Source organism: Penaeus monodon, chromosome 5, assembly GCF_015228065.2.
Source record: "Penaeus monodon isolate SGIC_2016 chromosome 5, NSTDA_Pmon_1, whole genome shotgun sequence".
Lineage (NCBI taxonomy): Eukaryota > Metazoa > Arthropoda > Malacostraca > Decapoda > Penaeidae > Penaeus > Penaeus monodon.
The window spans coordinates 11,383,818-11,399,591 of record NC_051390.1 but is presented as its reverse complement, the minus strand read 5'-3'; the positions used below and the strand labels follow the sequence as shown (position 1 = coordinate 11,399,591).

Here is a 15,774-nt window from a genome sequence, read left to right as displayed (position 1 = left end):
AGATTGTGTATTTTTCTCTGGACTTCTGGCACATCGACACCAGCACTCTCAGCCATTTCCTTCCAGGCGTTATTTTTGTGTTCCCGGTCCTTAAATTCCGGGCAAAACACGTCCCACAGAGATGGCTGCTTCTCATATTCATCTATCAACTTTCGGGTCATTTCGTTACTCCAATCCATCGCAAAAGCACGGTAGAACTGCACCGGGTTGAAGCGTCTGTCGAGAGATGGAAAAAACACTCTGTTTATGTTTCCGAGAGATGTGTCAGAGAGTGTCCGAGAGTTGCTCTCTAACATTTCAGATATTATGTTATTTTCGAACCACTGGGAGGATAGGATCACAAATGCGGATTTCCGATTATTTCAAGCATTCATCTTTAGTTTCCCAGGTTCGTTTAATGTATTTAACGATGTATTGAAAGAGAAATAGCATGTGAAGGGAAAAGATGCCAAATGTTTCTAGAATCGCGCCACCTATAAAGAGAAGTTGGAAAATAGGGGAAACTATTATACCTTTCGTTTCATTTGTGCACCAATGCATTTTATGAACTAATACACCTATTGAATATTCTCATGAAAATAAGTAAATAATTAATTACAGTAATAACTTTTCTGTTAAAACTGCTTTCATGCATATGATGATCTATATTTATATTACTTCTGCAGCTTTATATAGGGAAATGCTGTTTGATATAAACAAAGTTGTTATCAAAACAGCATGAAATATGCAATGAAGTCTATGTAAATTATTTTTTGCAATTTAACTGCAATAGAACATGCAATGACTACATTTCCACTAAAAAGACTATTGCTTTAAACTAAGGTTTTTTAGTACATCGTAATTACACATTACCACAGATAATTTGCCCAGTTTGATTGCCTTTTATGTAATTCATTTTATTTTATCTTTTTTCATGTGAAAACATATTGCACAATGAGTTCACATGCAGGCTCCTCTGATACATGTATACACTTGCGCGCTCTTTATCTATAGGAAACGTTGCCCTGAGGAAATTAAACTTGTGTACTCCATGGAACAACTGAGCTATATTCTATATAATTGCCATGTTATTGCAACAACATTGCCCTCAAAAATGCTGCTTTGTAATGGAAATACGCCTTTTCAAATTTGTCGAAGTCTGCTGTTGACTCATTTAAGAAAGTGTCAGGAATTCCTTTCCTGAGGAGAAAGATGAACCTCACAATAATTTAAAACTCCATACTCGTTAAACTTCCTTTACTTGCCATGATATTGCCCCTAGTGTATAAATATACACCCAACACTCCCGTTATTTCATGGTGAACCCTCACCCACCCCCACCCAGCCAGCTCGCGTTCGGGTTCCTTCACCGTCACACGCGTTATTGGAACGCAAGAGGACGTCACATCCCTCACCAACCAATCATATTCGAAACCACAGTAGGAGCTACGATGACGTCACGCGACCACTAACCAATCGCATTCGAACCACCCGAGGAACCCCCGTGACGTCATGCTCGCACTGACCAATCACATTCGAAAGCCCCGAAACCGTTTCTGTTATGGTGTCGAGCGAGGACGCAGAAGGCAGTCCTGGAAATGTCGAGTCGTGTTGGCGTGAACCTCCGTGCGTCAGCGTATTTACATCAAGGTGACAGAAAGTATATGGAAGATGAATTCCAGGTGGCATATCAGAGGACCCACGACAAGAAGGACATCGAGTACGCCTTCTTCGGGATCTTCGATGGCCACGGCGGGAAGGAGGCCGCGCACTTCGCCAAAGACAATTTAATGGACAACATCGTGAGCCTGAGAGCCTTTTGGTCAGACGACGATGAGGACGTGCTGGCGGCGATCAAGGAGGGCTTCCTTCAGACGCACATGGCCATGTGGAAGGTCCTTGGTGAGTGGCGAGGGGGAGGGAGACGTAAACAAACAGACATTTTTTCTCGCACGTTGTTCCTCGCGGATTTTAGTTTGAATTTGCCTCGCTTCTCGTGCAGGCTCTATTTCCTGTGGCCTTTGAAGCTTATCGTTTCGTAGGTTGAGTTTACAGTTCATGAATATGGAATTAGTATGTCTTCCACATTATTTGTCTACTTTCAGCCTTTTCTTAGGTTTCTCATCTTAGAAGTCTCAATCATTATCAATTTTACAGGAACGTTACTTGTTGATACATGATCACTACCGAATTTGACATTGTTGTGTGCATGATATGTCATAAATGTCATATTCTGAGTCAGGTCCAGTTGTGCCAGAGTACTTATTTCTAGTTTATGATGAATCAGAGCAAAATACCCTTATATTTGCCTCTGATCTTTGTCTAATGTTTGCGTGTATAACCACCGCCATTTATATTTCGTCAAGGAATAAGAATCTCCTCTTGAATTATAAAATCTCTCCTGCCAGAACAGGTCAGATGCTCTTGCATTCTTATTTTCAAGCTTGTTCATTTGAACTGAAATGTTATGTTTAAGCCTATTTAAGTGTACCTTAATAAATGCATCACAAGCTGTATGCGTAAAGGCATTAAGGGCAATTTTCATTGCTGGTTGTCTCTAGGAAAATTTAATAAAGACTATTATATTGTAAAAAGAGATATTCTGTAACATACTATGCTTACAAAAACTTCAGTAATTTTTTACAGTATGAACACACTAGATAGAGACTAAGCTCCAAACTCCATGCCATAAAATTATTTCAACAATCTAAGTTGCCATGACTGAGTACCACAAGAGGTAAAGGTTGACTGGGGCCTCTGCCCCTCAACACCACCTGGTGAACATTGTCTTTTCTTCATCAGGCAGAATAAGAAAAGAGCTGAAACACCTCTTTGTGGCTTTACCATTCAAGTCTGATTATTATTTCTAGGCTGTGAGCAGCATATTTGGCAATTCTTTTCCTTTATTGGTGGCATTACTGCTCATGTTTGGAGATTATTCCTGTTACCGACAACTACAACTTTTTGTTCTCTTGAAGAATAGCGTCTTCATTTTACCTTGCTTATCTGTAAAAACTTTTGAGTAGTATTAACCCTGTATAGCACAAAATATAGATAGAATTTGATAAAACAAAAATGGTTGTGAAATTCAGGTGGAAACAAAAAATATCAGAGAAAGAGATAACTTGATAAGGCCTCTAGTCTGATGTAATGAAATGATATACTTTAAGTGCATTGCATGTCTAGATTTTTTTTTCTAGTGGCTATTTTCCAAGCAAGTACACAAGATGAAAATAAATGCATCAATTGCTGAGTTAGTAAGGGAATGTCAAAGGTATTGCAAATATTTTTCTACATTAGGTATTTTATTTTCAATATCAGCTTTGCTAATCTTTGGTCGAGCCACTTGCTGTTAGCAGTGCTAAAATCTGTTTTATCTGTAATAGTAATTAACAACATGATGCATAATAAGTTAGGTGCCACATTTGACAGCTACAAGATGCAGAGTGAAAAAAAACTTTATACACACACACACACACACACACACACACACACACACACACACACACACACACACACACACACACACACACATATATGTATATATTTTTCTCTTTTTATATCAAATGTTAAGTATTTTGGTTTTGGAAAATTTGCCTGAATGTGATATTTCCCAGTGAAATGGGAATTATCATTTTCATTAGCAAAATTTCTGCTGGTTCTTGTTGTTCAGATAATAAGCTATAATTACTATTCACTACATTAATGCAAAACAAATCCATATTTATTATTAAACAATCTGAAAAGTTAATCTGTTGTATATTTGATATGATATAATGAAAAAAAAAAATTGTATTTGTTATTTTAAGAAGTACAAGTTGCTCTCCAGTTTTATCTACATCTGTTGGTCATGTTCTGTTCCCCTTCAGGACTTCAAAATACACTCTGATTCTTGTCTCTTCAACCAGGAGTACAATGAATTGCAATTTTTGAGTTATTTCCTTTCGCCTTCTTATAGCTATGATAATATCGAGTATCACCAGAGCTAGTTGGTGGTAGAGACTATTCAGTGTTTATAAAAACTTTTGTTTGGTGGTTCTTATCATTTGTGTAGCTGCATGCAGTAAAAAAAAAAAGAAAAAAAAAAAATCATTTGGCAATACTTCTTGCTGTCCCTTTGCAATGTTGCTGTTGTTTTTTACCATATTCAAAAGTCATTTGATTTGCTTTATCCAGTTGGTAATAGATGGTTTTCCTTGCACAGAATTCATATAATTTCTTAAGATTCCATAACTAAGTACAGTAGTAACATTTTGCTATATTTGTCATTCTATTTTATTTTGTTTGTATATTTATTTAATTTATTATTATTATTTTCTATCTTCAGTTTTCTGTAATACAACCTGCATTGCTGGTCAGAGCAGGCAGGAGTAAGATCCTAAGCATAGAAATAGCATTCTCCCTGGCACTGGTGCTCTTCCATTCATGGCTCACATGGTTTATTTCATGTTTCAAATCATTCCTCTCACCCCAGCCTTCAGCCAAAATTCTCATGTCGGCAAGTTCCTGTCTCACTGGCCCTCAGCTATTTTTTCTGTGACAGCATGTTCATGTCACCTGCCCCTCAAGCCAAATTTTTTATATGATGGTCATGTCATCCAGGTCATAGGGGTTAAGTAACTCTTTGCTACTAGTTTTACAAATTTTGTCTGCACATAGATAATTTCACAAGTGTTCAGCCCATAAGGAATGTATTGGGAAACCTCTGTGGCCACACTTTATTTTCCCTTTCCTTCAGTTTTTTGGGAAAAAATTCTAATGCTGTATTAATGATATCAATGTTATTACTATTGGCATTATGATCATTACAATGTTATTAAAAATGACAACAGCAATAAAGGATAAAACAGAATCTTTCAAGAAATGAAGGAAAAGGATGAACAAGTGAGGTAGATATGACTTGTGATCGGCTCTTGTGGAACTATCTGTGTTCTAATGCAATGAATGAACATGGACATGACATGTAGTTTTGCCATCCCAGCATCTGTGGGTTAGTAGGAACTAACTTAGTTTTAGCTAAAACAATTTAAAGTGAAGTTAGATCAGTGGAAAGAATGAATTCTTAATGCAGAATTAGATATAGACACGCAGCACAACACACAAATGGGAAGTCTCCTCAACTCATTGGAGCTGTGATATAATTTAGTGCTGCTCCAAAGTTGATATTAAGATTGCTCTCATGGGATAAAATTTAGAAGTGTTGGAACAATATTTTCCCCCCATGTCTTTGATTCTGGATAAGCTGATTATTGCTTTTCAATAAAAGGATAGAAAAAGTTAATTTGGCTTTGGAGAGTTATAGTTCACAAACTAGTACTACCAGAGCTATTTAACATGCAAAAAGCAGCCTCCGTTGTCGTGATAGGTATAGTTGCCATCTGGATTTGGGACACTACCTCACAATAGCATGCATAGTTACCATCTGTTTTCATTGGGTTCAAAACATTTATAGGGTTGCATTATATTCGTGGTAAGTATAGTAAAATGAAACCATGAATTAAAAGGATATACATCGCATTCTTTTTGGTCGGTGCAAGCATTTGGATAATCCCCCCCCCCCCTCAAATGAGTTGAATGAAGATAGAACTGTAAAGTTATTTGCATTAGTCTTTAAAAAATGTATATATATATATATTCTTCCATGAGTTATAATGAGATGATACTTGAAGCAAAATAGGGTCATTAGCAGGGCCAATCCTAGCCCAAGACTGTAGGTAGCCAACTCATGTGGTAAAGATTGAGGCAGCTGTCACAAAAAGTTCATCAGTACAATAATATAAGTTCATGAAAGGCATGCAGTATAAAAATATTACATCAGTACCTAAAAATACAGGTGAATCTGCTGTAATCAAGCTTTGCTTTCTGATACAGTGAAAGTATTTTAAACCAAAATACAAGAGCTTGGTAGAAAATCAAAAGGTTTTATGTCTTAACCCATTGGATCTGGGAGCTTCACTGCCCGCTTGTGTTCCAAAGTTCGAGCATTAGGCTTACTTGATTGGCGATTCTCCTGGATGTGTGGTTTGTAGGCTGTGGGTGCACATGTACACTCGTGTGCAGTGTCAGGACTCATTTCCTCTCGTGTAATGTTTTTCTTTTTTGTCTTTTGCTCTTTTGCCATATTCCAAGGTCTGTTTTGTTAGTTGATATGGTGTTTTAACCCATTCCTGACGGGTGGCATGTACGCACATACCATGGCATGGCGAGACTATCTGCCGGGGGCATGTATGTACCTGCCATGGTGTATGGAGATGCCATGAGTTAGTTTTTGTTACAATCACGGCAAAATATTTTTTTCTGCCAGTGAAAGAGTGATTAAGTCGTTTTTAACACTCATCTTTACTATGGAAAAAAAAAAAGCAACAAAACAACAATTTCAAATCCATGATGCCGCATACTGCTTATTTTATTCAGACTATAGACTGAACAATGATCAACTATGGAGTCTATATAACAACAAAAATACCCTTCAGTCTCGATTTATCAGGAAGTTTGGCAAGTAGAGACTTTAGAAAATAATGAAAACTGAAAATACAACATATTTTTTTAGTATTATGAAGAAACGGCATGGGATGCTGGTATTTGGCATGAGTGGTTGCGCATGCTAGGGTGACGATATAAGCCCCTGGCAGCAAAGCCCGGGCCACTATGAATACCCGTCGGGAAAGGGTTAAGTACTAACTCAGTGCAATAACAATAAGTAACATTTGTTATGTCTTCTTTTCTTTTCTTTTCTTTTCTTTCTTTCTTAATATTCAATTTTCAGTTCTTAACCCTGCTCCAAATATGGATATACTGTCCTCCCTGGAGCTAACACCCTTCTGGTCATAGATGATACATTCCACACTTATTTACCAATGGAAGTAATGCAAGTCTGATCACTGTCCAAAAATTTTGTTCACTTGTGGGAAGTTATTCCTGTCACCCTGGCCTTCAGACAAAACTCTCATGACTACATGTTTCTGTGAACCTGGCTCTCAGCCAAATTTTTTCTTGACATGATGGCCACTTCACCCAGATCCAAGGGGTCAAGAACAAGTTCCAGAAGGCTTGGGGACTTTTCATTATTTTACTGCAGTGATAAAGAGATGAATGTTCTGTTTTCATGAAGGTAGGAATGTCAAGAAAATCAAAACCATTTTACTAGACAAATAAATAGTTAAGAAATAAAAAATTACAGAGTGAAGCTTGCTTTAAAATGTGAAAAGAAATGTCCTTTTAGCATCTGCAAACATTTTAGGCATGACAATGTAGGACCCAGTTGCCAAGCTAAATGTAGACGACTTTCAGGCATTACTAATGTTGGCTTAGGTAATTGTTTTCATCATTTCCTGAGTTTATGATTGGTAGCATTTCTTACACAAAAAATAAGGCATTTCCACAGACACTGATAGTTCTCTAAACTATCAGTGCAGAACATTGCAAATAGTTGCTCTATGTTAGCTCTGTTTCCTCACTTTGGTACTTGGATGAAAATCTAGGCATCAGGCTGACATGACTGGTGACTCTCCTAGGTGTGGGGCTACATGCCCAGCACACATGAACATTCATACACAGTATCAAAACTACTTGCCTCCTTTTTTCACTGCTATTATCATTTTTCCTGCTGGTGTGTTCTTTTCAGTTTTCTCCTCTTCCGAGGTCTATATTTGTTATTTGTTATGCTGGATCAAGATGGTAATAGACTGCATTACACTTTTATTGCTACTTTATTGCATTTCTATTCCTACTTTATTGCACTTTTGTTGCTACTGTTATTGCACTTTGTGCAATAACAGTAGCAATAAGTAACAATTTTTATTATTGTTTTATATTTTGCTGTTATTGATTTCTTGATTTATTATCATCATCATTATTGTCATCATCATCATCATTATTGTCATCATCATCATTATTGTCATCATCATCATCATTATTGTCATCATCATCATCATTATTGTCATCATCATCATTATTGTCATCATCATCATCATCATTATTGTCATCATCATCATCATCATTATTGTCATCATCATCATCATTATTGTCATCATCATCATCATCAATTATTATTTTGTGTGTGTGAGGGTTTTCCATAATAGTCTGTACTTCTAGTCATGGTGAGGAAGAATAGGTATGTGCATTTAGACAGTGTCCTCCCTTGTTTACCAGTAGAAGTGGTGCAAGAACCCCAGGAATTTGTTTCTCTCTAAAAGCTTTGTACACTCACCCCCTTCAACGCACTATTTGACAACAACGTCCCATTGTGAGACCTTCCCATCACCCTGGTCCTCAGCCATATTTTTCTGTAGCAAATACCTGTCACTCTAGTCCAATGGGTTAAGGATTCTAGTCCCTTTTAACCCATTGGATCACCATCATCTGGCCCAAAATACAGGTATTAGGCTTATGTGAGTGGACTCTGCAGCTAGGCTAGATGCTCACTAACACTTGTATCATATGATTTGCTTTATCCAGATGGTAATGAACTTTTATTCTTGCACAGAATCCATATCTCTAGGTAAAACTCTTTTCAAGAATAATAACAATAAGTAATGCTGTTATTTGTGTCATTTTAAGTTTTTTTCATAACATTCAATTTTTTGTAATACAACCTGTGCTGCCAGTCACAGTAGACAGGAACAGGATCTTGGAGCATGGAAATAAAGTCTTCCTTAGAGCCAGTGCTCTTCTAGTCATGGCTCATGGATGGTATAATCCATACTTGTTTATTGATGAAAATAATGCAAAAGCCACATCCTAAATGTCCATTGAGTAATCATCCAAGAGCTTTGTGCACACATGGCAAATCATTCCCATCAGCCTAGCCTTCAGCTGAAATTCTCATGATGGCAGCTCAGCCCTCAGCCAAATTTTCCCATGACAGCATATCATCTGCTCCTCAAGCCAGATTTTTTCATGATGACCTAAGCAAGCTCTTTTTTTTTTTTTTTCTCCAGAAGTTTGCTAAGGATATAGACAAGATGAAATTTTATAAAAAGATATATTACCTATTAGTGATAAATGTCGTATTGGGTGAAATAATGTCAGTAATTAGTTGATCATAGCTTTTAGAAGAATTGTTCTTTTTCGCACTACAGAAAACTTACCTAGGAATTAAATATTTAAAGACATACAATTTTTAGATAAATATTGGAAGCTTCCAAAAATTAAGTAAACTGCCCAGATATTGTTGAGATTATTTTCTTGAGAGAAAATGGAAAACATGTCAGTGTAATGACATTGACTTGATTATGTGTATTTATAGTGATAGATGTTGCCATTAACTTGGAGATTTCATAAAAAAAAAGTTTAGGGCGCATATTCACTTGGGTAAAGAGGATTGTTAAACAAGGAAAAAAGGTAAAAGCAGGAAGTAATAGTGGTGCGAGATCTTTACAACTTGCACCCTTTTTTTTGCATATGGATAAGACAAGTCAAGTCTCATTTGTTAAAAAGATCAGTCCAGTAATTTCTACTTATTTGTATAAAATGTCAAAATAGCATTCCCCAGTATTTTTAACAAATGTTCAGGTCTGATTGATATTTCTCGACTTTTATTGTACTTTTTTGTTGTCTGGGAATTCTGGATTTTTATTATTATTATTATTATTATATATATATATATATATATATATATATATATATATATATATATATATATATAATTTTTTTTTTTCTCTCTCTCACTCTCATTCTCTCTCTCTCATTCTCTCTCTCTCATTCTCTCTCTCATTCTCTCTCTCATTCTCTCTCTCATTCTCTCTCTCATTCTCTCTCTCATTCTCTCTCTCATTCTCTCTCTCTCTCTCTCTCTCTCTCTCTCTCTCTCTCTCTCTCTCTCTCTCTCTCTCTCTCTCTCTCGCTCTCGCTCTCGCTCTCTCTTCCCCCCCCTCCATATGACTACATAGACAAGAAACAAGGCATAAATGGAGAAAAGTTGATTGTTCACTTTGAGGAAAATTATTTAGAACAGAAGATATGATCACATTCTCATTGAAAAGTATAATATTTCCCATGCTACAATTTCAACTAAATTTCTTAATTTAACATTCAAGTAAACTACGAATGCATAATTTGATTTGTCTGGACCTCCAATACAATAATCAGGCTTATTAACCCATTGCCGATGGGTGGCATGTACGTACATGCCATGGCATGGCGGGACCATCTGCCGGGGGCACGTACGCACATGCCATGGCATGGCGGGACCATCTGCCGGGGGCACGTACACACATGCCATAGAGGATGCATGGACATGCCATGAGTTTTTTTTTTTTTTTGTTACAATCACGGCAAAAGATTATTTTTCTGCCAGTGAAAGTGTGATTAAGTCGTTTTTAACACTCTCATTTTTACCATGCAACAAACAAAAAAAATGCAACAAACCAACAATTTCAACTCCATGATGCCGCACACTGCATATTTTATTCGGACTATAGACTGAATAATGATCAACTATGGAGTCTATATAACGACAAAAATACCCTTCAGTCTCGATTTATCAGGAAGTTTGGCAAGTAGAGACTGTAAAAAATAATGAAAACTGAAAATACAACATATTTTCGTAGTATTACGAAGAAACGGCATGGGATGCTGGTATTTGGCATGAGTGGTTGCGCATGCTCGGGCGACGATATAAGCCCCCGGCAGCGAAGCCCGGGCCTCTATGAATGCTACCCCTCAGTAATGGGTTAAAGGTAGCATGTGTAGAATGGAAACTGTTCATTACAAGCTGGAGTGAAGGCAACACACATTATTCTTCACTTGTCAGTCAAGAAAAAGGACGTTATATAAACACCCATCGAGGGAAGCATAAAAATAGTCTTTGCTGTTCTAAATCTACATGAAAAGCAAGGCATATGTTCATTTTGGAAATTCAGATGGGGAGTTATAGCACTAGACCAAAACACTCAGATATGGCAAGTAATTAGTTTATGCATTAAAATAATCCCATTTTCCATGGACTTGAAAAAGAGTATGCACACTTTAGAGGTCATTCCTATTTATAGGTGAATTGCCATAACTTTGCACTGAGTGGGACTGAGGATAAACCATGTCTCCATCTCGGTATAAGGTAGCACAAGATATTGGGCCAGAAATATGTTTACTTAAGTGAATATTTGTGTTTTCTTAGTTTGCCTGGAAATATGCCACACATCTGAATGCAGTTTTATTTTTAAAAAAGTAAGAAAAAACTGTGGGTGTGGGTGGGTGGGTGGGTGGGTGGTCACGTGTGCGTGCGACACACAACCAGCACAATTTGCATATAAATGAAACCAATTCAGTAACTTAAAAAATTACAGACAGTAAAATGTCATTAGTCTTCTTAGTGTATATTCAGAAATAGAAAACTTCTACTAGAAATGTACTTTATATAAGGTATGAAGGACATTTTTCTTACAATCTTTGTAATTAGGAAAGAAAGTTTTTATTATTATTATTATTTTTTTTACAGACCAATGGCCTAGAACTGCTTCAGGGTGGCCAAGTACTAGTGGAACAACAGCAAGTGTAGCCTTCATTAGAAGACAGAAGATTTACATTGGTCATGTTGGTGATTCAGGCATTGTTCTTGGCTGTGAAGACCCAGGTAAATGGGGTAACCTTGTGTTATTTGAGATATTTTTTTTCTCAGGCCATTATATTTGGAAAGTGAATTTATATATGATGGAACAGTTGTACTCTAGGATGTACATAAATTTTTTTAAAATTATTTATCTTAACTTACAGATGGTGGTTGGCATGGTGAGGCTCTGACCCGGGACCACAAGCCTGAGAGTATAGCGGAAAAGACACGTATCACAGAATGTGGTGGCAAGGTCATAAACAAATCTGGGGTGCCACGTGTGGTGTGGAACAGGCCGAAGTCGGGTCACCAGGGTCCTGTTCGCAGATCTACACCAATGGATGAAATTCCTTTCCTGGCAGTTGCTAGATCTTTAGGTTAGTTTACTGGTGGGATGAGATGTGAAGCATCATGATGAGCTGTTTAACTTTTTATTTTTAAAGCTAATGTCTTTACAAACAAGGTAACTTCATTCTCTAATGTGTGTAGGTGTCTAACAGTGGCCTTGTTTTTCAGGTGATTTGTGGAGCTATAATGCTACAAATGATCAGTTTGTAGTATCCCCAGAGCCAGATGTGTGTGTCATGCCAATAGATATTAAGCGGCATAGATGTCTCATCTTCGGTACAGATGGCCTCTGGAATGTGCTTACACCTGATGCTGCAGTTAGTGTGGCCCATTCAGCAGAGAAAAATAATGAAAAACATTATTTAGGCATACCTACCTCATGTGGGAAGGTGAGTTATATTTAAAGGAAAATTTAAAGAGTAACTCTTCAGAGAAGTTGTATGCTAACCTCCAGATGTATAGTTTCTTGGGATGAAGGTTCCGAATAATTGAAAAGGATTTATGGAATGGAAAGATTATACAAGTCAGTTTGTGTACTTGTTTTTTCCTACAAATTTAAAAGTATATTACTATTTTCAGCAAAGGTTATGGGTGAATCCATCCCGCTCAGTAGTATCTGGAGCCTTGGGACGCTACCTCAAACTTAATCTCAGAGCAGATAATACAAGTGCAGTCACAGTCTTCCTTGATCCTCCAGGCAGACCAAAGAGAGAGGTAAAGTTTTTATCATTATTCATTTTTCTTCACTTCTATGTACTTGGATGATTGATCATACAGCTACATTATGTGTAAGGAGAAGTATTGTTATAATTGAATTTTAAACTACCATTTTCTTTTGTAGGTACTTTTGCAACAGAAGGGCATGAAGAAAGGTTCTCCCACAAAGCCAGCTACCAGACGACCAGCTGCTGAAGAAGACAGAACACAGGAAGCCACAGTCAAAGTTCACGTGTACAACCAGAGCCAAGCAACACGGCATGAAGGTAACCGAGGTGTTCTGAGGATTAAGGAGCGTCTTCCTGAGAAATGGCAGACAAACCAACAAGACATGGGTCAGGAAAATCAGCCAGATGGAGCAGATGAGAGCCATGGGTGTTCAGATCTTGACCAAGAAAATGGCAGTAGCTTAGGCTGTAATAGTGGGAGTAATGTTGGTGAAGGTGGTCATACCACTACACTAGGTGTGGAGTCAACTAAAGTGGGTTGTTCTGAGTGTGGCTGTGCAAGTGTACATGCAGTTCCAAGTACATCAAGTGACAATGTAACTAATGCTCAGGATCAGTTTACATCCCGATTGTTACCCCCTACCAGTCAGGCACTACCACCATCTATGCCACGGGAAAGTATATTAGAAAAAATGTCAGACTACAGACCAGAAACTTCAAAAGAGCCCTTGCCTGAAAGTGTATTAGAAAATGTACCAGAAAACAGATCAGAAGCTAGAACTGAAATCAAACCAGAAAATTTGACAGAATGTAGACTAGACACTAGGCCACTGAGAGATGATATACAAATTCCAGTTGTGTCAAGTAGCACCACAAGTCCAGGAATAGATGCAAGAGGAAGAAAGCACAGAGGAATGGCAGGTAGAGGAAAGTCTTTAGGAGGGAACTTGGCATCAGAGAAGAATGATGGTAGAAGAAGGACAAGGTCGAACATCCATGTGCCACCAGGAATGGAAATTGAAAATAAAGAGCAGACCCCTGTTGCTTCCAATAATAACAATGAATGGAAAGAACAAGAGAAAGAGGAGACTGCAGGAACTAGTGCCAGGTCTTTGAAAGCTCTTGGTAATTCTGCTGTTGATCCAAGTAATCGTGTGCTCAAGTCAGTTAATAGAGGGACAACAGAAACGGTTGTCCAGACTGTACCAAAAACTGTGACACCCAAGAGAAAAAGAACTTCTGACATCGAAGCAGAATCTGCAGAGGAACCTATTCCAAAATCTGCAAGGGTTCATACTCGCTCTCACACATGGAGCCATAAGTCGATGGTGACAAGAAGTCAAGAGAAGACTCACAAAACTCCCGCCACACCAAGAAAAGTCTTCAGAACATCGGCCACTCCAAGAAAATGAAGTGTGTGAGGGTGTGTCTGTTTATTTTATAAAATTAACTGTGTTATAGAAGATAACTTTGTATCTTGCACATTTTTCTTTATTACAGAATAGAAGAAAATTATTTTCTTATCCTAATTTTTTATTTTTTGTTTTTTGTTTTACTTGTGTGATCTCATTAGATTGCCTGTGAATATGTGCCCAATTCTTGAGGTGCTAAAAATGTTGCCTGGTGTATCATATTAGTTGACAAGGCATTCTCTGCAAAGTGCTGTTTATGTAAATAATAATCTCTTTTTTTTATAATGGATATAGGATTACGGCTTATGCATTTTGTTGTTACAGGAAAGGTCTTTTACTTTAACATTCTGTTCTTGCACCACTGAAAGTGAAGATATATTTATATACCATATGAAAGTATCTGATTTCAGCAGTGTATGATTTGTGTTAGAAAGTGAAATGCAAACAAATGTGATCTTAACTGTCCAAATTGTCTAGTAGAAGTTTAGATAAACTGTGTGCCTTTTTTTGAACCATAGTGCATGTCCCGGGATATATTGTGGTAGGAATGCGCTGTGAGGAATGGTTCAGATTACAAGACGAAATGTGATGGAAGAAGAAAAAAGAATGGAAGAAAATGTTAACCTGGTTCCCTGGTCTGACCTTTGTCTGTGTCTTTGCTTCTGAATGTGTTTTGTCTACAACCTTGTCTGACAATGTCTTTAGTTATTTGTAGATGTGTTGAGTGCAGTGAAAATTTACTGTTTTTTTCCAACTTATTTTTTTTGCAACCAATAGGAGATCTTTCACTCATAGTAATGAAGTCTCAGTACATCAAAAGTTTAAGCAATAAGAAATGCAATCATCAAAATTTTCCTTTTAAAGTCAGATCAACCAAATAGTTAAGAAATATGAAAAGTTGCATGTACTATTAGCTTGTCTTCTCCCACATTCAGTCTATTGAGTGATGTATTTTGAACTCAGGAGAAATATATTTATATAAATATATATAAATGTAGCCCTATATGTATATACTAATTGGCACCTGAAAAGGTCATATTTATTTGGTTTAAGATAATGAGGAAAAATTGGAATTTTAAGTCATTGTAAAATGGCAACCAAAAATTTAAAGGACCAAGTTTTACTGTATATAAGTTGTATTGATAACAGTTTTATATATAATTTATGATGCTCTTGAATATCCTCAAGGAACAGAGTCAAGTAAAGTGCTTGGTCTGTCTGTGCTGGGTTTCAGGTAGTGGGTATCAAATCTTATTGTAGAGATGATAAGGAATGCAGAAATGTTTACATATCATTTACCTTGGTTGGTATGTTTGTGAAATCATGTTTAACATTTGGAGTTCTGTGCAAAATTCAGCAAACAAAAAGTTGTTGAAGTTGCATTCTCTTCTCCAAGTCTACAGTATGGTTTATGCTCTCATGTAAGATAAATGTAAATTTTTTCTATAGAATGGCAATGTGTAAAGTAATTCTTTTGTGCCTTAATATTTAAGTTCTGTAATCAACAATACTATCTTAAAAGGTATTTGAATTGGGTAATAAATTCTTGTCACAATGTACATGGAGATGCATTATCTCGCAAAAGAGTACAATTTTTTACCTGAGATGTGTTTACTATATAATTGTGATTAACTGTGATTCATCAGTCTGTCATCTTTAAAGCAAACATTGTTCCTTTGATTTAAAGCAAATATTTACTCTTTTTTTATCTGGTAGTGAATTTTAAGGTCTCAAAAAATTTGTATATGTACATAACATGTAACATTTATCATGTACATACATGTAACTCAGCTATCAGATGTAAATATAAGATGTCTATCAA

At 36.8% G+C, this 15,774-nt stretch overlaps 2 protein-coding genes across 2 annotated transcripts in view; one reads left to right on the top strand and one right to left on the bottom strand.

Moving 5' to 3' along the window:
- Nucleotides 1–373, bottom strand: part of LOC119572971 — a 1,679-nt gene extending 1,306 nt beyond the window's left edge. Inside the window, exon 1 of the mRNA XM_037919933.1 lies at nucleotides 1–373. This exon is cut by the window's left edge and continues 154 nt beyond it. Coding sequence (XP_037775861.1) covers nucleotides 1–296 — 296 coding nt within the window. The 5' untranslated portion in view covers nucleotides 297–373.
- A 1,143-nt stretch (nucleotides 374–1,516) lies between these two features.
- LOC119572969 lies at nucleotides 1,517–15,774 on the top strand. Its single transcript, XM_037919932.1, has 6 exons — nucleotides 1,517–1,881; nucleotides 11,417–11,551; nucleotides 11,692–11,904; nucleotides 12,044–12,264; nucleotides 12,455–12,589; nucleotides 12,717–15,774. The coding sequence occupies exons 1-6, from the start codon at nucleotides 1,578–1,580 to the stop codon at nucleotides 13,950–13,952; spliced, it is 2,244 nt and encodes a 747-aa protein (XP_037775860.1). The 5' UTR covers nucleotides 1,517–1,577; the 3' UTR covers nucleotides 13,953–15,774.

Coding starts and splice junctions, on each gene's coding strand:
- LOC119572969 (XM_037919932.1), top strand. CDS start 1,578: ATGTCGAGTCGTGTTGGCGTGAACCTCCGTGCGTCAGCGTATTTACAT. Junction 11,552..11,691: donor TCTTGGCTGTGAAGACCCAG/GTAAATGGGGTA, acceptor CTTAACTTACAG/ATGGTGGTTGGCATGGTGAG. Junction 12,590..12,716: donor CAGGCAGACCAAAGAGAGAG/GTAAAGTTTTTA, acceptor TTTCTTTTGTAG/GTACTTTTGCAACAGAAGGG.